General features: G+C 39.2%; 1 protein-coding gene across 1 annotated transcript in view; it reads right to left on the bottom strand.

Moving 5' to 3' along the window:
- The window catches only part of XIRP2 (xin actin binding repeat containing 2), a 160,117-nt gene that overhangs the window by 13,643 nt on the left and 124,530 nt on the right, over positions 1-21,944 (bottom strand). Inside the window, exons 4-7 of the mRNA XM_073305732.1 lie at positions 20,331-20,462; positions 1,661-1,768; positions 1,265-1,337; positions 312-445 (exon numbers count right to left, since the gene is read on the bottom strand). Coding sequence (XP_073161833.1) covers positions 312-445; positions 1,265-1,337; positions 1,661-1,768; positions 20,331-20,462 — 447 coding nt within the window. The remainder of the gene's footprint in view (positions 1-311; positions 446-1,264; positions 1,338-1,660; positions 1,769-20,330; positions 20,463-21,944) is intronic.

Here is a 21,944-nt window from a genome sequence, read left to right as displayed (position 1 = left end):
CAATGGAAAAACAAAGATTTTTTTTAAAAAGCTTTACTTTTAACAGTGTTTATCATATAATATAAATATATTTGTTAGATTTACTTAATATAATTTTCATTACTTCTTACTTAATGTGTATACAGTTTCCAAACCCATCCATGCTCCCACAATTTCCACAATGTTATTTATTTTAAAAATCAACTAAATGCTCAAAATATGAATATGCTGAGATTTGAGCAATTGCACAAAGGGCAATGTTTCAACATTCTGGCTAACCTAAATACTTCTGGTCTGCATATACAGAAATTCCCCTTATTAAAAGCACAGACCTTAGTATGCTTTGCAGGTGTTGCGGTCTCCCTGTCTGAAAGAAGAGCCTTTTCCTGGGCTGTCTTGTCAAAGTGTTGTTTTAAAAACTGTGTTGAAATCTTTGGGATTTCTTCATTCATAGTTGCATTGACTACTGCAATAAGAAAAGAAGAACAAAAGGGTTTTTCTAAGCCTAGTATTTTATTATAATTGTCTAACAGTGAGTTATTTTTTTAAAAAAAATTATTAAACTGAACCAGTTGCACTCAACCTTGCAGAACTGGAGAATCACTCTGATGAAAATACAGAAAACCATAGAATAATTGAAGAGTAACATATCACATATTGTTTTGCAATGTATAACTTGTGTTAATGTCAGGACTAGAGCTGGTTGAATACTGAAAAATCAGCTTTCGTGAACATTATTCATATTCTGCAGAGCTGTTATTTCAACCCTAATTTTACCCGTTGTTATTCACTATTTACAAACATTTGCATAAATGGGTTTTTGTTTTAACAAATGTTAGGAGAATGGCTTTTCTTCATGGCCCCAAGTCAGTAGATCATTTAACATGTGCTTAAAGTCCACCTCATTTACAAAGTGCTACAGTGTGTATGGTAACACCCATTGTTTCAGATTCTCTGTGTATATAAAATCTCCCCACTGTATTTTCCACTGCATGCGTCTGATGAAGTGAGCTGTAGCTCACGAAAACTTATACCCAAATAAATTTGTTAGTCTCTAAGGTGCCACAAGTACTCCTTTTCTTTTTGCGGATACAGACTAACACGGCTGCTACTCTGAAACATGTAAATCCCATCAAAGTCAACGGGTGTGTTTTGCTGAACAGAAATGGATTACTGGGCCCATATTCACCTGTGAACAATGGTATTTTTGTGCGACCAAGTGTATATGCTGTTTGTCATTTCTTAGTCTTTATTCTCCTGCTTAAAATCTTCCTGATTTTCTTACCTGTTTCATCAATATGTTGAGTGAAATTAGAAGCCTTGCTTGTCTGATGGGTAGATTGTTCAACATAAGAAACCTGTGGAAAAAATTTTAATTTTAATGCAGGATTTAGTGTAATATGTCTAAGTTTTCTATTTGCATGGAGACATTCAGAACAAATGTTTTATGAAGGTAAAGTCTGAATGAAAACCCAATTAATCAACACATTGAAGCAACACTTATAAAACACCTATTTTAAAATGATTGCCTGCCACAAAATCAGGGAAGTTTCCACTAGCACATCGAGATCTTGTTATACTAAGTGGTAACAGAGTTAAAAAGCAAAGCAAATATGCAGTCCCAATATCAGCATCTCTGTACAGTGGCCTGGTGACATAATTATTAACTGATACACTTAACCTCTTCTGTTTGAAAGGCTTCCAACTGAGTTCCTTTGGAGGTCACTTCATTCTGTTCAGCTTCTCTGCTGCTGCTTGATACTGTGAGCTGACTACTACTTTTCACCTCCTAAAGACAAATAAAAGTAATTACACATTAACAGTTTAATGATAAATTGAAAAACTTAATGTTTGCCTATGAATGGCTTTTCACTAATGTTATCACTTAAAAAGTATTGTTTGAAAAATATATTTTTCAGCAGGTTCCCATTATTACTGTAGTTCATATGGATAAGAACTATAAACAACCAAAGACAGGCCTTGTTATATAATAGAACATATGTTGTCATTTTATTACTGCAATCGGAGTTTGAGCTGCAGGTACTAAAGTTCCATGGATAAGCATAAGATGCAAAGTGATGACCAGGAGAGCATGGGAAGCTGATCCTGCTTTAATGAAGGTGACTCTGCATAGCAGCTCAGTTACTCCTTATTAGTAGGAATCAGGCCAGAGGCACTTTACAGTACATTCTATAATGTTTTTGCATGAGAGAGAGTGTACAAAGATGTGTGCACATGTAAATGCATTTGCACGTTTGTATGTGCACAAATGGAGGCTGCATAGGCACTTTCAGACTCATACTGCCTTCAGTCTTAACAGAAGATCCAATGTAACATATGTGCTGCTTTTATATTTGAAAAGAAAGGCAATTGTGGTCTAATAGACTGAGTACAGGGCTGAAAGTTTTGAGAGATAGTTTTATATCTGTGTAAACTAAATTAATGTCTATGATGCCTATCATGGCGACAGTTACATTCAGTTTCATCCCAGATTCTGCCACTGACTTGCTTTCTGGCCTAGCACAAGTCACTTAACTTCTCCATGCCTCATTTACCTATCTGGTAAACATTATATTCTTCCCATTTTACAATCTTCATAAAATGCTTTGAGACTTCCTAATGAAAAGCATTCCATAAGTACAAACTATTATTATTTATATCCATTTGCGGACGTTTTTCAAAAGTTTTGCGATCTATGCTTGACAAATCAACTCACCTATTTGTCTATATCAAATAGAAAACTCCTTCTTAAAAGAGGGACTCACCCATTAGTTTCTGCTGAATCTAAGCTTCCAATTTAAAGGGGAAAAAAAAGGTGTCTAGTTCTTCTTCAGAAGAAACTCCCAAATGCTCAGTGAGAATACAAATCAAGGCTGTGTTGTGTAAGTGAGGCTGCAGATATGCACTCTGAAGAATAGAGAGCTACTGACTTCTTAAATCTCCAACCTTGGAACCTGCTTCCAGCCAAATAAGCCATGAGTGTAACAGTTGCCTCCCCGGCTCCATGCACTCAGTCCCTTTATGGCAATAGAGCCATTCCATGGCTATTACTCCTGCCTCAGGACCAAGGTAGCCTCCATGGAGCTTGCACCTACATGAAGGAATGTCGGAGAAATCTATGTAGTGGAAGATCCACTGATTGGCCCCCAAATCCCTGCTGCATGGTGAGCTGCCAGGAACCTCTGGCTCCATGGCAGAAAGGCTACCTGTATCCCCATCATAGGCTTTATGAATCTCGCCCCCCATCCACCAGGCAGTAACATTCTCTGATTAGGCTAGAAGAGGAATTAAAATATTGGTACAGGTAGAATAAATCTTTTGGCTAGTGACCCAATGGATGATTTAGTGGGTCACTAACCTCATTTATCTTAGTCACTGCCGTGCTTGCATTGTAAAAGTGCATGCAGGGTTTGGGATAGGCAAGATGGGGACATGACTGACATTAGGGACATAGAGCAGTTTTGAGAGTTAGCTTCCCAGAAAGACAAAAAGGCTTCAGTGTTTGCTCCCCACAAAGCTGAAGGGAGGCAACTTGCAAAGATTTAGAGATCTATCTTGCCCTCCTCTCAAATAGTTATATTTTACATATACGTACATCTTCGCATTTAGGCATGGGTGTTTTAGATCTGTAAGTCAAGATCTCATTATTGAAAAAACTCATCATAAGATGCAAAATATGTTGATGTTTGTCATTATATGTTGTTTGAATTGTATAAAGTATTAAAAAGGAATATAATTAAGCTTAATGTAGTCAGAAACCAAACCTAATCACAGCATCATTGCTGCAACATTTATATCTGCTTATGAAATAGCTACTATGTTGCTAAAAGTCACAATGGCATAAAATAATAGCCATAGCTATGTAAAGCTATAATTAACAGTACCTTAAGCAGCCTAAATATTAAGGACCAAATTTTGACCCTGTACTTACATGGCTATTGGTGATGGAAGGGGAGGAGGGAACTCCCTACCTTTATATGGCTTGCTTAAAAGCTGGTTGAAATTTCAGTTGGGGAAGTACATGGGCTGCTACAGAGATGCTGCTCCTCAGAACAATCAGTCAAAAGGAGCAGGAAATAGATAGACCAATGGTTCCACCCACCCCTCTGTACTGGCCACCAATATGTTGTCAGGGAGAGTATAATTCACCCCTTAAGGGGCTGTGCTCCACACACAAACACGCTGGGAAGCATTCTACAGAATGCCATTCAGTGCTCCCCACTGTACCCAATGTACAGCTGCAGCTAAATCTAGTCCTAATATTAACACTGTCCCATTATCCTGATTAGAGTTATGCCTGCAAAGAGAAGATGACTTCTTTGTCTGTCTTTCTGGGATGTACATTATTAAAATTATATTTTATTCACAGTGGCTAAATACTTTCTAATTTCAAGGATGAAATAATTTGAATTGCATAGCACAGGATCAATAGTCTGTGTATGTAAACAATTCATAACTGTGGGATGTTCACAACTCATTATGACTTTGGGAACTCACAACTAGTGAATGGTGTGATGATCTCAGTTTGTGATTCTTTGTGCATGAATGTGCCCGTAACTTCCAAAATCCAAGTTTCAGCCAGGCCTACACTGCTGATCAGGGGTAGAACTTGTGGCATGAGTAAAATTACAGTAGATGAGAAAGTTATTATTTTTTTCTTTGCTTTATAGGGTACAATAATATTGTCTAAAATACATAACTGACATGACATCTAAGAACACCTAAAGAAGCTGAAAAGTGCTAGAGATCAATAATATGCATTGAAAGCAGCTGGTAGAGAAAGGCATAGAACGTTAATGACATTATGATGTCAAATTCACCCAATATTGAGACAAAGGAATACCACAAGTAACTTTGTGATTCACCCATACACATCTCCACAACAATATTAGAAATCTTTAAGGATTTGTGAACTGGTGCACGACAGTAAGAGGATGAATGCTGTGGCCAAGATGCTGCAAGTGTTACAAAGGTGTCAGTCAGAGCACGTATAATTCTATCAGGAGAGAACAGTTGCAGGTATCCATCTGTGCAGGGACACAGAAGACAACAGTAGAGAAAAATGTCAGTATTTTTAGAGCTAGGAGTGAAAACACCTTCTACTATGATGATGGCTTTCCCTGTGATCTGGGGCCCCCTTTAACACACTGCCAACTAGACAATGGTTAATCATGTGGCAAGTTGGGACAGCTGTTCATTATGCACAATGTTCATTTCCCTGTTACTGCATCTTCTCATTCTCCTCCACCCTTCTCTTTGTTGGTTCCTTCCACCTGTTAAATCTTATCATTATCGTAGCCTGTGGGCTGTCTGGGGAAGATAGTGTGTTATTTAAGTGTATGTACAACATCTACCACAATGCGACCTAGATCAGGATCTCTAGAGACTCCTGTTGTATAAATATTAAAAATTGTTAAAAAAATTAAAATAATCTTTAGGAGGAAGCAAACATGAGCATAAGTCTATATATATTTGCACTAGGAGACTGAATTTTTATTCAGGTGTTCAGATGCTATTACTGAATAGAACTGTAATTGCTACACTAGTTTTATATGTTAGTGGCCAATGCATCAATTTTAGGGCCCCTGTGCTGCAATATCTGACACAGAATCCTGTTGTAAAATGTTCCAAGATTTGTTTTTCAGTAATTGTCTGTGTTGTACACTTTGGACCTAGGTTTGCCTTTTCCTTTTATCTGACAATTTTTGGAGTTTCCCATCTCTGTGTTGTGGCAGAAAAAGAAAGAGGATTACTTTATAGAGTAAAATTATTTGTATGGAGAAACAGAAAATCTGCCAAAAGAAAACAGGACTGGATAGCTTGATGATCCACACTAGAAAATATAGCCTTTCACCAATTCATATTTGAATCATGTTGGTATTTATCTTAATTTGTATGTTGTGCCCACCACTCAGTCTCTGTTCAGGTGCCTAAATCAACATTTTATACATATCTTATTAAAATAAAAACTTATTCCAGGATACAGCTCTGTACAAATCTATTGCCCCGTACAGGTAAAAGCATAAATAAATTCACGAGACTGCCAATGGAGTTTTCTTTAGACTATCTTTTTCAGTCTTTTACCTAGGCAGGGCAATCAGAAAGAGAGAGAATTAGTGTTGGTTTCTCGAGGACTAGGTGGACTATTAGATTCTTCAGGGAGGTTAGTCAGTTCCTCTCTCTGAAAGAAGCAGTGATCATATCCACCAGTACTAGCCCAGCTGCTTGTCACTGGCTTTCACTAGCCAGGCGGGACAAGAATCCATTTTACAAGTGTCTTGAGCTTCTTCTCCTTCCATGATGGGCCAAATTAAGTAAAGGGTGATGCTTTCTGTTCTGGTTTGGTGTCCTCAGTCCCAGGAAGTTTGGCTTATATTCAGTTTATCCTTTCTGTGAGGTAGGCTGAGAGCTCTTTGCTGCAGTAAGTGTTTGTGTCTGACATCCCGATTATGCAGTCTTGATTGATTAGCCAGTTTACTCTACAGAACAATTCTGCAAGCTGTGACTTTGCAGCTTCTGAGGCACAATCAAAAAGGTTCTCTTCATTTCCAGCATGGCAGTAGTGTATTCCTGAAGAAGTCTTTGTGCCTTTGTTGAATGGATTCTGATTGGATTTTTTGTCAACAGTGAGTTAGTGTTCTGCTTTCACTGTTCATATGATGTGGGTTGTCAATGAATGAAAGTGATCTATGGGGTTGATGTAGGGGATTTAGGGACCAAAACATCAGTGGTTGTGGCTACCATACAGTTATATTGTTCTACCTACTCATCAGCACTTTGGTCATTTAGTTGGAAAGTTAGAGTTTCTAGAGCTTTTTTAGAGTACACTGTGTACAAGAACCTTTAAGAGAAAATCACTCTGGCTGGTTCAACTAATCAAAGAGGAGTAGTGGGGAAACCATGATCTCTTATTGGATTAGTTGTTGGATGGACCAGGAAAGAAGTGTGCTTATCATGCTCCCAATGTCCACTCCCAGGCTAAAGATAAGGTTCCATGTGTGACTGACAGTGTGTATAGCCACATCACATGACCACCACGAAAACTGGCGCCTCTCAGCCGTTTCATCAGAAAAGGGAAAGAATGACTAGCCACAAAGAGTGAAAAGTAGTGTTACCTGATGAAGGTCTCCCCAGAACAAGAATGAAGATGCACGGGCAGTGTGGGGCACAGGCACTGCTGCTCCCCATTTTGTAGGTAAACCACAGATTTTAGTTTTCAGTGTCATTAATATGGCAACTTTCACAAGCACTAAATTCATTGTGACAGAGTGCAAGGTATGAAAGCCTGAATCAGCACTCTGTTCACAGCAACTCTAATCAGGCAAAGTAGATTGAAGCTGATTAAACAGAGCTGTGCCTAATTTGTGGGTGGGGCAGGGCAGGGCGGCTAATTAATCCATTAGCCCACAAATAGGCACAGGAAGGAAGTGAAAAAAGGGGAAAGCAGGCAGTAAGAGGGGGAGAGAGATTCCCTCCCTTGCTTGATAAAGGAGGTATGTATGTTATGAAGGTGATGGGACTCCTTTATAAATAAACTGCACAAGGTGTTGGACCAGCACAAGGGTCTCTGCGTAGTTTGTCAACTGAGACAGAAGCAGGACCAAGGAGGCCCTGTTACACTCAAATTAAAAAAGAGAAACAGGAGGATGCTTGTGGCAAAAGAAAAAAAAGAAGACAAATAGTTGAATATTATTTGAATATTTCACTTACATATTTTGAATAAAAAGCCACGCAGTTTGTTTATCGTAACAATATTTTAATACATATATGTAACAGTACCTTCAGTACAACTGTTTAAATAAGTGAAATGAGCTGTTTTCCATCTTGGATCAAAGTTTTGGATTCATCTATACTTTGAGATCTGTATCCAAATTGAAAGATTTTGTCTGAGGTTTGATTCAATGATCTTGAGAAAGCTTTCTGCTACTGAAGTATATAATCACGTTTTCCATGAAAGTGCAGTTCCTTTAAGAATAAATAGGATTTTATGGTCTTGCACTAATTATTTAATCTAAATTTAAAGACTATTCCACATAGTCTGAGTGATTTTATTTCCAGTGAATTTGACTATTTCTGCTGATTATTTGAGAGAGAATCCTCAACAGGGTATAAAGGGCAAAGATGCTGAGGCTGATGTGCTAAGAATTTACGCCTTTATCAAAGATAAAAGGGAGCCATCTGAGTGGCTTGGTAGAGAACTAGATTTAAAAACTACTCACCCTTAGACCAGGCAAAACCAGACTTACCATAGAAACATCACTGTTCAACTCTGGGGGAGAGAACTGATCACATTATTTCTTGGCATAGCCTACCTCATTGCCCCTTGCAGATAAGTGGCAGCAAAAGATAGCTCATGTCAGCCTAAAAATGGGGGCAAGAGTTGACCTTATGTGACATGAGTAAAACAGCTGCAGAGGGAAAAGGCTGAGTGAAACACCGAATTCACAAAAAATGAAGCCTCACTTTTCATATATATTTTTCTAATTTGGATCCAAATCCTCCCTGGCTCCTTATGCAGTGAAGTCAATGAATAAGATGGGCTGGTTTTTGCCCTATTCAATGGTAATATAGAGCTCCTATATTGTATAGCGCTTTTGATCTGTAGATCTGACAGCACTTCACAAAAGAAGGAAAGTATCATTATCCCCATATTAAAGATAAGGAAACGGGCACAGCGAGGTTGAGTGATTTATGCAGGGTGACACAGCAAGTCAGTGGTAGAGCTGGGAATAAAACCCAAGTCTCCTGACTCCCAATCCAATGCTCAGTCTTACTGGACCACACTCCCTCTCTCTCTTTTTGGAGTAATGGGAGCTCAGCATCTCTAAAACCCATACTAGTTTTATTTATGTGCCTAACTCTAGGCACCCAAGCTTGAAAATGTTGCCCTAAAGTTTTGTCTTAGCTCTAAACCATTTCTCTGTTCAGTCCATAAAACTTGAACTAGATTATCTGGCTTCTCCCTTTTCCCAAAAAGGATCTCATTGTCCTGAGGATCGTCTAGCTTCCATAGAGTCCCTAGCTCACCTCCCTTAGGCCCTCTGATTCTCAATGCCCTGTTGGTACCAAGCTCCCTGACTATTCATCACAGATCTCGTTATCTTGTGGAGTAGCTAAGTTTTCTGACTCATCTTCCCCCTCTCCCACCCCAGCTCTCATTGCTCTGTGAAGGACTTTTGGGTTCATTGACTCATCCTTTATACCGCTGTGCAGAGCTCCTAGCCTCTGGCTTTGCTAGACTCTTGCCTTCTTAGACATTACCAGCACTGTAATCTATTTATAGTGAAAAAATACGAGTTTATTAACAAAGGTTAACATTTAAGACTAGTGAGCAAATATAATAAGAACTGGTCACAAGTAAAACAAAAGGAATAACATACGTCTTATAGACTAAACTTAACTTTAATAGGTTAAGGCCTTGTCTAAAGATGTCTGTCTTACCCAGATGTCCTTTACAGTGTTTTTCAACCAAACCCTGGTTGAGATCCCATTTTAATGAATGGAATCACACTGCCCAATTAGTCCCTCGGTGCAGGATCAAACAGGGGTCCTGTTTTGTTTTCCTCTTATACCCCAAAGTTCATAATCTTTCCACACACACCCAAAGGCAGGACAACACTGTGGGTTTTAGCTTCCAGTGTCTTCCAGTGTTGACTTCACATCCCCACATTGATTTGGAATGCAAATGTAGCTCCCATTGTGTTTGCCTTACAATGCTTAATTTACATCAGAGACTGGGATAGATGAATAGACATGCTTTGTCTGATAGAAACCATATTTGTCACCACTGACTGGTTACATAGTTTAAAACATATTCTTAGCATGTACGTATCTGCATCACAAACAGGAATGAGGCAAAATATTTAGATGAGAATGATGGGGAAAATATTGGCAGGCTGGTCAACATACAACTCTGACACCACCTTAGTTCCAAATAAAGATGCAAATGCACCTTGTCCGTGCAGGATTTATTGTATGGTGAATCAAATGTGAAAGCATGGAATTTATCTGACAGGCTGGAGTGAATGCACACCACCAAATATGCAATCTTCAGTGTAATAAGAAACTTGAGCTTGCAAAATCTAAAGGCTGAAAAGAGGCTTTCATCCAATTAGTAATATCCCAAGAATTATACCTCTTAATTAGATTTTCAAATACATCATATCCCTAATGAAGACTAAGCAGAAATCAGCTTTCCTTCTACAGGTTTGTGAAAAGCTGAAAATACAGTTAAGAAGACTTTTAGTCATCTATTCTCTCATCTTTGTGTGGAGCTTACACAATAAATCCTATTAACACTAATGTAAGTTACAGGCATAAATCCTCTGTACTTCAGTGGAGAGAATAGATCCCTTGCTGTTAAAAAAGATCAGACTGTGAGCAACAGAGAAGACATTCAAGCAGTTTTTATGTGAGGTAAGTGAAAGTATCTGTTAGGTGCTGGATTTATGGCACAGAAGTCAGATGGCCTATCTAACTAAAACTTTTAATAGCCTATCTGGAAACTTTGGTAGCCAGCATAATTATCAGTGAAAAATCTTTGTGGGAAAGCATTGATAGATTCACTGCACCATCCCTTCCCAATTGTTCCTCCACACATGCCTCTTTTCTTCCTTGTTTTTCTGTACATTTGTGTCTCCTCTTTCTTTTTCTCCTCTAGTCTATCTCATCGTTTTGTTTGTCTTATTGCTTTCTCTTCCTTTATGGAAGCATCTCCAAAATTTTGAAAGCTGAGCCCCACGAGTTCCATGAAAAATGAATCCAACAGTGTCACGTTAAAGGCATTACCCATGTTTTACAATTTAAATTTAATATGATTAAATAGTATTTTAAAATGCTTCCTTTGTCAGCCTTCATAATGTGATACTTCCACTTCCTTCTTGTAAGATTTGAAGAGCAGTGAAATAGTTAATAATCACACCTGACAGGATTATTTGGTGAAAAAATGTTTTGGGGAAACATTTATTTGTTGGAACCAAAACTCTTTTTTTGAAATAGGGCTGGTTTTGACGAATCTCCTGACTCAAAAAAGTTTTGGAAACAAAACAAAACAAAAAAACTTTTGAAAAGTAAGGTTTGTTTTTTGAGTTGAAATGACTTTGTTTTAAAATTTTAGTAAATTTAGACAAAGATTTTAAAAAGTCAGAATCTAAACAAATGTATAGATGTTATTGAAACAAAACATTTTGATTGACCCAAACCAATTTATATTTTTTAATTATTTTTATTCAGTGAAAAATTAAGATTCTGACTTTTTGTCTCAATTTGAGATGGAGAAAATTTTTTGGTATCTCTATTTTTTACGGGACAGGAAAAACCATTTCCCACCCAGATCTATTTATGATGTTGACATTTAGCATATCACATCGACATCTGAGTTAGCATCCTTTTGAAATTAAGGGAGTGGTTCACATTTGAGATTAATAGCTTCTCTGAAACTCAGGTAGGCACCACTGCATACATTATATTTGATTCATATTTGGTATTCTTCACAACCATAATATTTTTTTAATGTGAAAACTGGTATCCAAGGTATAGCTACCACGACGTAGCATACCAGCCCCTACAGTGGTGTTATAAACAAGTACAACTTGAAGGAACCTAAGAGTTGTTCTAAATTGTGTTAGGGACTGAACTGGCCTGGGCCAGCACCAGGATCAGGGAGAAGCAAAAAGGAGATGTAAATCGCTAGTTTGGTGCACTTGGGGACTCAGCCCAGTATCAATAAAAATGTTTAAAGCTCTATAAAATGGTGGTATAAAGATTTTATTGGTTGGGATGACTTCCATAATTCACTCTCAGCTTTGCCACTCATGAGTAATGTGGCCATTCTAAACTCATACTGATAAAATCTTTGTACCACATCATTTTGTATTTTCTACATAGTATATCATGTCATTTGTGATGATTTCTTTTGTGATATTAGAGAGCTGTTTCCAGAGGAAAATGCAGATAGCTTTCCTTTAAATACATCCTGCAAATACTTCCTTTAAAAATTACTTACATAGATTTTTATGTGCTGAAGGCTCCAAATAGCAAGAGTGAGAAGATAATTCACCTAATAATTTACTTATTAATTTTATGTATTAGTCCTTAGATTCTAATGATAGCTAGAAAAAATCTAGGATAGATGGATCATTCCTCATATGGGTGTGTGTGGAACTGTACTTGACAGAGTAGTGAAAAGACAAGGATTTCCCAGAGGATTTTCCAATCTAGGGATTGCTCCTTCTAGGCCACGTCCATAGTAAGCACTGTACCCTTCCAGGCCCAGCCATAGTATGTCATAGTTCAGCTTTTTGACCCAGTGCAACCAGCTAGCTCTGCTGGCTTATGCGTTGACGCATCCCTCTCTGCCCCTTTCAGGGCACTGTGCTCCTGGGGAAGTAGGGACAGAATAATCCTAGGCATCTCCCACATAGCAGGAGCTGCAAACCTCCCTAACACTTATGCAGGCAGTGCTAAAGTGGGGAAAGTTTCCTTATTACTTACCCTATGACACACCCATGCATCTATATCAAGGGCCAGGCAGAGTCTGGCCCTTTATATGGTGGACAACATAATGAGAAATGACAACATTCTATGAGTGGGAAAGGATGAGGGATATATGAGAATGAAAGGAAAGCTGCCCTTTCAAGTCCATTACATTGTCTGCTGGCATTACAACCACCCCATGCGAGGGTGCACATCATGCTGTAGTAAGGAATCCAAGTGAAGGTGAACCATAGGGAGTTATATATGTGGTAATTATTTTAGTATAATAGGATTTATTTCAACATATTCTATCAATAACAATTTTTTTGAATAAAAAAAACTATGAAAACCCTGTTTGGTATTCCACTGATCTGATTCTATATGGTTCATGGCCATGCTCTGGGAGGATGTGGAGGGAAGTTGGTAGCTTTGATATCAATAGCATGGTGCATGCAGAGATGTCTCAGTGGAATGAGAGCCACCAATCTGCAATTTCAGGGAACTAAAATGAAAAAAAACATAATTATCCGTCTTATCCTTGTTATTTGGGGCATTCAGCTCATAAAATACATATTTTAGTTCTTTTTCCAAAACAAGTCTTTGAGAAGAATGAACACATTGGAGTCAGATTATATCTGTCACAAGCTATCAAAATAATTTTCTTATTGTACCAAATCCACATAATCTTCCTGAATGCTAACATTTGCATGGGGATCTTTACGAAAGTAGATATATGTATTAAAAACCAGTACTGCCAGAGTTCCCTATTGGCTCCACATCTAAGATAGTTGCAGAAAGTTATTCTAACAAAGGTCAGGAACAACTAAGGCTTCTGACACAAAAATCAGTTAAGCAATTTATCATGTGACACAGATTGAAAAAGTGTGGAATTCTACAGACAATTCCCCCTTTTCCAAACCTCTCTCTTTCATAGCTCCATCTACCATTTTATGTATTCCCCACTCAGTTTTTATTTTCTTCTTTAAAAATAAATAACTAAAAATAATTCTGCTCTACTTATAAGAAAGCATGTGAAGATTTTGTTAGGATGGAAAGTAACTCTCAGGGGAAAAAGCTATTTTTTGTAAAAGTGTGAACCCCTGAACGACAAACAGCTGTGATGATAAGATTGTAAGAGATGTGATGAGTTGTTGTGCCCCAATACTATAGGGATCCCAGAGGTGTACTCTTTTCCCTCCCACTTGTAATCTTTAAGAGCAAGATTATTTCTCTTCTCAAGGGCACACAGACTAGATTATTTCTCTTCTCAAGGGCACACAGACTAGTAAAGGAATTTCAGTCCCCTCTTTACTCCCGGTGCAAACTCCCTGCATCGTCGGTCACAGCACAGCGGCGAAAGCAGTCTCCACAGGGCCACTACTCTCCATGTCATGCATCTGGGTGAGGAGTGGGGCGGATGGGAATGGGGAATAACCAGAACTAAGCAACCTGCTGACATGACCCTGAGTGGGGAAAAAACCTGCAACTGGCATGGATGTTGAGCAAATTACTTCCCCGCTGGAGCAGGAGGGAAGGAGAGCATGAAATAAACTGATTCTCAGTGTGACTCCCCTGGTACAAAATACAGCTCTCCCTCAGTACAGATATGTGCTCTCTTTATTTAGGGAAGGTTTTTATGTTACCGTCTACCCCAAAGAGAGTGGAACTGATGATTGTTGACTCAGTAAGGGCCAGATTCTGATACCCTACTGCTTTTGGAGTAAAGAACTATTCCTGAATAAGGATATCAAAACGTGGCCTTACTTCTGGACCGATTAGATTGGTAGAATAAGAATAGGCCTGACTCTCCCCCTGACTTGAATTTAACCCACCACTTAATTTTATTTTACTTTTAAAGCTTCAGTTCACTTTCAAAGTGTGCATATGATTTTCCCTGGCCTCAGCACATCTCATTTCATACTGAAACTAGAAGTGGAAACAGTGAGATACTGTGAGAGACTTTTTGTGGTATTTCTGGGCTGACTGGAAACAAAAAATGTTTATTCTCTTGAGATTTCCAGCCCTGTTTTTCACGCTCAGGAGGTTGGATAGTTCAGGTAATCCATACTTTTGGGATCATGTGTGAACTGAACTGTATTTCTAAACCTGTTGAAGCTGATAGAGAAAATAGTGAAAGTGGCAAAGAAAGTGATATGTTCAGTGGAAGAATTTAACAATAGAAGAAGAGGTACGTTAAAAAGAATGTTAAAAGAATGTTTCTAGGCTACAAAGTCAAGCACTCAAAAGTTAGAAAACCAGAATGTAGATCAGGGGTGGGCAAACTGTGGGCCACATCTGGCCGTCAGACCATTTAATGTGGCCCTCAGCTCCCACCAGGGAGCGGGGTCAGGGGTTTGCCCTCCTCTGGAGCTCCAGCCGCGGAGTGGGGTTGGGGGCTTGCCCCACAGCACCCAGGAAGCAGCTGGCTTGACCCCCCTCCAGGTCCCATGTAGTATGCGGAGGCATGGCCAGGCAGCTCTGCGCATTGCCCCATCCGCAGGCGTCACTCCCGCAGTTCCCATTGGCTGGGAACCATGGCCAGTGGGAGCTGCAGAGGTGGCACCTGTGGACGGGGCAGCATGCAGAGCCACCTGGCTGTGCCTCGGAGCCCGATGGGGGACATGCTTCTGGGAGCTGCTTGTGATAAGCACTGCCCGGAGCCTGCACCCCTGAGCCCACGCCCCCCCACCGTGTCCTAACCCCCTACAGCCCTGATCCAGTCTCTGAACCCCTCAATCCCAGCCCAGAGCCCCCTCTTGTACCCCAAGGCCCTCATCCCCAGAGCCCGCACCCCCAACCAGAGCCCTCACCCCCCCATACCCCAGCAGCCTGGCCCATCAGTGATGCCCCTCCCACCCTCTGAACCGATTGGTCCTATCCCGGAGCACCTTCCTGCACCCCAAACCCGTCATCCCCAACCCCACCCCAGAGCCCTCACCCCCAGCCTGAGCCCTGACACCCCTCCCCCATACCCCAACCCCCTGCCCCAGCCCTGATCCCCCTCCCACCCTCCAAACCCTTCAGTCCCAACCTGGAGCCCCCTCCTGCACCCTGAACTCCTGATTTCTGGCCCCACCCCAGAGCCCACACCCCAGCCGGAGCCCTCACCCCCTCCTGCACCCCTACCCCCAATTTCTTGAGCATTCATGACCCGCCATACAATTTCCATACCCCAATGTGGCCCTCAGGCCAAAAAATTTCCCACCCCTGATGTAGACTGCCCATGCATACTTAATTCTGCCCCCTTATTATTACATAAGCATTACGTAAGTAAATTTAGGAGCATAAATCTCACTGAAAGTCAGTAGGATTTAGGGTCTGAAGTAGGTAATTTGGAAATTTTAATCACAATTTAATTACATGATCACATACTATTTTTGCATAGGACCCTGCCTCATTCAGTGAAGAGGATGGACAGTGCTTAGGAAATGAGGCAGACGTTCAATATTTTTATCTTCTTCATTCAGCTAGTGATCCCTGCCTTATTTACTGAGTACTGTGCAATGAATGCAGAATTATTCATTTCCTCATAGTGTTTTCCAGGGCGATCCTCACTGTAATATCTGCATGCCTCAAAATTAAAGAATTTATCTTTTACTGAGAGATGAGAGATTTATTATTCTCATTTTACAGATGGGGAAACTGAAACAAAAAGACTTGCCGGAGGCCACAGTAAAAAAGTGACAAAGCTGGGATTAGAATTCAGGAGTACCTGACTCCTGACCCTGTGTTCATTCCTCCAGACCACTGCTAGAGATGCTGAGCAGCTACATTTCCCATGAAACAGGGGTTGTGTGGGGAAAATATAGTACCCAATTGTATAAATAAAGGCTGTATCTTAATGTTTACACACAAGGGGGCTGAATTACAGGCAATTGTTGAGCTGGCATTTCCTAACTTTTGAGTGCTCGACCTTCCAATCTTAACATTATTTTAACTTTTTTTTAACGTAATGTCCTAGATATTTTTTTTATTTTAATGGAAAAAAGTACAAACAAATTCTATCATGAATAACTGTAACTCCCCCCTCATCAAGTTTGGCTGCGTTATAAACTTTTGAAATTCTGTCCAGATGTATACTTCTCTGATTGGTTTCAGAGTAGCAGCCGTGTTAGTCTGTATTGTCAAAAAGAAAAGGAGGACTTGTGGCACCTTAGAGACTAACCAATTTATTTGAGCATAAGCTTTTGTGAGCTACAGCCCACTTCATCGGATGCAATGTAGAGCTCACGAAAGCTTATGCTCAAATAAATTGGTTAGTCTCTAAGGTGCCACAAGTACTCCACTTCTCTGATTGTGCATCATCAACACGGGTTGAGCCCTGACCTTCAGCAGTGCAGTAGAGCTTAAGCTAACTACACTGGTTATCAGCATGATAAGACTGATACTCAGGGGCAGGGAGAAAGTGAGGGTGTGGACTGCTCGGGTTATTTTGCTGGGTCTGGGAGGCTGTCCGTTTCCAGGGTTTCCACTGCATTGTGGGCGGCTGCTGCTGCTGCTGCTTTGGCGGTGATGTGGATGCAGCCTTTTAGAATGCTTATGTTCAGTTATTATTTTGGCAGGCTGCCAAAATTTACCTGAGGGACACAAGTAAGAGATGGGAAATAACAATTTAATAATTTTATAACTCAGCAAAACCTAGAGAGAATGTCATGTGACAAAGAAAAGGCATGTCTACGGTCCTATGGATTTCTCTTTGCTGACCTGAAAAGCCCTGCTACAAACATTAGAAATGCTGGAGCACCTAAAAAAAGTTGCAAGTATCTGTAATGGGAAGTGTTAAGCAATTGAAATATAGGTGTAACTACGAGCTCCCCTATAATAAAATAGATTTGGTGCCTTCCTAAAGGTTAAGTAGTGTATCTCTTTGCATTCCTCTGTTGCTTTTCAATCTGTTTTTCAACAGCAGTATTAAGTTTGGAAAGTAGTCTAATGATTGGTCATTGGAAGGTAACTCCACATTCAAAGTTATTCTATTTTTCAAAACTTGCTGAGACAATCTGATCTTAAAATGGTGATGTAACTCACCTAGAAACATCTATGTCAATATATTAGAAATGAAAGCTAATTGTTACTATAATTATTGCTAACTGTATTTAAATATTGTCAGATATCTAATATTGCTCTTCTTTTACGTCTCGTTAAACCTGACTAGCTAATATTAGTTATTATTGGGCCAGAATGTCACCTGGTGTAAACTGGCATATTTCATTGACTGGAAACTACATCAATTTACATCAATCAGCGATTTGCCCCTTTATGTCAACAGAAAGTTAATGTAGGTCTGATTCCCCTCTCCACTACACCAATTTCCAACAGTGTACTTTTGTTGAAATTAATGGTGTGAAACTACTGTAACAGAATATTGAATCAGGCCCATATTTTCTACCGCTGCTATTGCAAAAGAAATGGGTCCCAATTCCACACCTGGAGTTAGTCACATGCAGGAGTGGCTCTTACTGATATGGAAAGTCCAAATTCTGATATTGCATTTGGATATGAAGAAAAGTTGTATTAGTCACAAAACGCACAAAAGTCACAGACTGGATTATTCCAAGGGGAGAAATGACTATGACTTTAAAAAAATTAGACCTCAGAGGAAATACAAAGAAATGTTAGTGAGAACATACCCTCTAGCCACCTCTATCGGAAGGAGGTCCTTTCATAGGACAGCAGGGAATAAGCAGCAAAAATATGTGTGGCAGGGAAGGGGGCTGCCTCTCAAGCCTGTCCCCCGTCTGTTCTCTCCTTAGCTATTGATAGGGCAAAGGGGGATGAAAACAGCCTATTTAAGCTAACCCCAGACTTTTCAAAAGAATGTCACTCTCTGGCTAGCTGCCCCATTCTCCCCACTCTGAATGCTTAGATTAGGAACTGTGCCGCTTCTGATGCCACGGGTCTGACTGATCACCTGTTTACAGGAATCAGGAAGGATTTTTTTCCCATTGGCTTGTGGTCTTGTAGGGTTTTTTGCCTTTCTTGCAGACTCCCAGAGGCATATTTGGGTTAGAAATAAATAGGATTTGAGGTTTATATTAATGAATGTATCTTTTTGCTAAGATTACCAACTTGTTGCAGCTTGCAATTGGTGTCCAGTGCAGGTAAAGGCTAAAAGGGCCAGCTCCCAGAAGTGAATGAATCCTGGCACTGTGTAGTTGGACTATGTGCTTATGGTGGGAGGAGCCTGAAATCTTTGTGGACTGAGGTTCTCCCACCATCCCAGCCTTGTGGCCTTTGTTACTCCACCCCCACTTACTCGGGGAAGGGAAGAAGTTTCACAACTGAGCTGAGTCTGTGGGGTAGCTCAGGGAGGCCCTACCCCAAATTACTGTTTGGTTTATGGTTAAATCTCTGTAACCTGGACTGGAACCAGTCAAATGCTTGGCATGTGAGAGCGGAGGGCAGGCAGTGTGGTGCTCTTCCCCAAGGAATAATTAATAAAACTGTGGTCTGTCATGTAAACCCATCCTGGGTGTATCAATAAGTGTGTCTGTGTGGGAAGGGAGAGTAAATGTGACACTGTGAGAGGGAGAGAATGAGTGAGTTATCTAGGTAGGTCTAGTTGTTGGTGACAGGTTCATATATGTACCAGCAACAACAGACCATTTCATAGGATGCCACTTTCAGACATCACAGAAACACAAAGAGAAGAAAAACTAATAGTTCTCCCTAAACCTTATGCAAACACATTCAAATGCATTTTAAAGCATTAAATAGGCTATACAAGAAGACTACAAAGAAGAAAAGGATCAGTAGACACCTAGATAATCATAGTGTCCATAAGATATTTTAATTAATTTTTAAAGAATCACAATTTCAATTTAAAGACAGCTGAGATCATAAATTCTTTATTTTACCACATTCTCCCCATAAAAAATGCAAATGCCTTTTCATATTTCTGCATTTGCAAATCCATGATTTCCACTAAAATGTACCTCCAGACTTAGACATAACCCACCATTTACTCTTACTTATATTTCATTTATTTAATCTTCAGATTCTGCCTTTGAATACACAAGTTTCCCTTTGACTTCAATGGGAACTGTACAAGCATACCCCCAAGGTAGAATTTGTCTTACTGTGTGTAAATGCTGTGGGTTCTAATGTTCATGAGTAATAAAATGATAAACAGTGGTCTTGTGTAAAGTTACCCTAATTTAACACACTAAGTATGACTACGTTCAAGCTGTAGCTTTATCTTGTGGTACAAAGTTTTATACTTTCATTATTTGAATATCTCTCAAACAAACTCAGTTAATACTGCCATTCACTATCCATTGCTATTTTTCAGAGTGCACAGTATAGATTTGTCATAAAATTCATTGCACTAAGTCTTCATATATTCCAACCTCATTATCTTCTGCAACCATTTTTCATGATATATGATGATGAAGTAATAAAATGCAAAAACCCTTTATCTAAAACATTTGGAATGTGGTTTTATGTAGCATCTGGGTTCTTCCATGCAATTTTTGATCTGTTTAGAGAAGCTGATTAAATTTAAACATGAAAGAAACAGCAAACTCCTTCTCAAGGAAAATGGCTTCACAACGCTCCAAGTAAAATATATGCAAAGTACTTGCAGATACTTTTAAAATGAATTACAACCCCAAAGACAAGGTTTTTACAATACTTATCTGTTTTCCTGTAGATCAGCTATAAGTCTAGATCTCTTTTCCACACTGAGGGTTTATCTGCCTAAAGAGTATATGATTACAGTAGCATATATCAAAGATAAAATTACACTCTGTACCTACATTACAAAAACATTGTCTGTCAGTGATCATGAAATTAATCAGCACATTCAGCATGGCAAGTAACAGTATTTCCCCTCAAAGTTATCTAGTGGGTCATAGCTCTTATACTGTTATTATTACCTGTACAGATTTGTGCTCATACTGGTGTTGATCAATGGTCTTTTGTGAAGAGGCAGTCTCCCATTTCTCAAATTGTTTCTTCACGCTTGCTAAGCCACCAGGTACTGTACAGGTCTCTGATTCCTCTATAGCCTAGTGTAATAGATAAAATAAGTGTTAATTACCTGATACAGTAAGAACAGATGTTCATGGAAATAATTTTTTTTCATTAGGGAATAAAAATAATTTGTGTTGTGTATTTACTACTTAAATAACCATTGATTTCCAAAATTTGTGTGGCCACTTAGTGATAACTTCCATCCGCATATTCTACAAGTTCTGCTACCTCATTGTTGGTAGATTCTACATTTAACTAGTTAATACAAAATTTTGAAATTTTTTCTTGCTTCTCTGTAAGATACATTTTGCAGTAATGGGAGTATCTTAGAGAGAGGAGTGTAAAGTTATTTCTGTGTTCTCTAGGATCTGGACACACTCTCCAGGGCCGGCTCCAGGGGTTATGGTATGTTACCATAAACACTGTAATGAGAGTGTGTATGGTAACACCCATTGTTTCATGTTCTCTGTGTATATAAAATCTCCCCACTGTATTTTCCACTGCATGCGTCCAATGAAGTGAGCTGTAGCTCATGAAAGCTTATGCTCAAATAAATTTGTTAGTCTCTAAGGTGCCACAAGTACTCCTTTTCTTTTATTTATATAGGGTCACTCTATAGCTGGTACTACTGATAGACTATCATGACATTTTATGAAAATTACGCAAGAGTTTATCTTAACTGTATATCAGAAAAGAACAAATCCAGTAGTAAGACAGTTTCTCAAATTAAAATGTGAGTGGATGTTGTACTCAAAGAGCCCATTGCTTAAAAATTCATAAATGATGTGTTTTTTACTATTATGCATAATCTAGGGTTCCTGTATGTTTTACTTCTCATTTCTTACTGCAATCAAGCAGGCGCTGTTTGTTACATGTTGATCTAAAATATTTTCTTCTCAAGCATCCAGAAAGTAATAACTACCTTTTTCCTAGGTATTATTTTTCTCTAAATCTTATCTGAGCTTTGCTCTTTCTAAGCTATACTCAGAGGTATTTTAACAGCTATTGTGATAGACTGTATAATAGCTACAGGCATTTCTATTGTATTTTATAGTTTGGGGAAACATTTTTCCCCCATAAATTTCAAGGCCTGAAGGAACCACTGTAATCCTCTAGTCTGACCTCCTATATAACATAGGCCATAGAACTTCCCCAAAATAATTCCTAAAGCAGATCTTTTAGAAAAAACATCCAAGCTTGATTTAAAAATGGTCAGTGATGGAGAACCCACCATAACCCTTCATAAATTATTCCAATGGTTAATTTTCTCACCATTATAAGTGTATGCCTTATTTTGTAGCAATGGGATTCATTCATCCAAAGTTCTCCCTCAATTTCCCAAGGTGCTGAGATAATTGTGTGACATTGTATATACAGATTAGTGCTGCTAAATGACAGCTCAGCAGAGAATAGGACAAATTTATGTCCAGACTAGTTTGTGACACCACTGTAATTTGGGTTACATGACTGCCAGTTAACTTGAGTTAACTCACACCTTTTTCAATGCTCATCTAGAC

This window comes from Lepidochelys kempii, chromosome 11 (genome assembly GCF_965140265.1).
Source record: "Lepidochelys kempii isolate rLepKem1 chromosome 11, rLepKem1.hap2, whole genome shotgun sequence".
NCBI classification, from domain to species: domain Eukaryota; kingdom Metazoa; phylum Chordata; order Testudines; family Cheloniidae; genus Lepidochelys; species Lepidochelys kempii.
The sequence above is the reverse complement of the archived record's forward strand: the minus strand, read 5'-3'. Positions and strand labels throughout refer to the sequence as shown.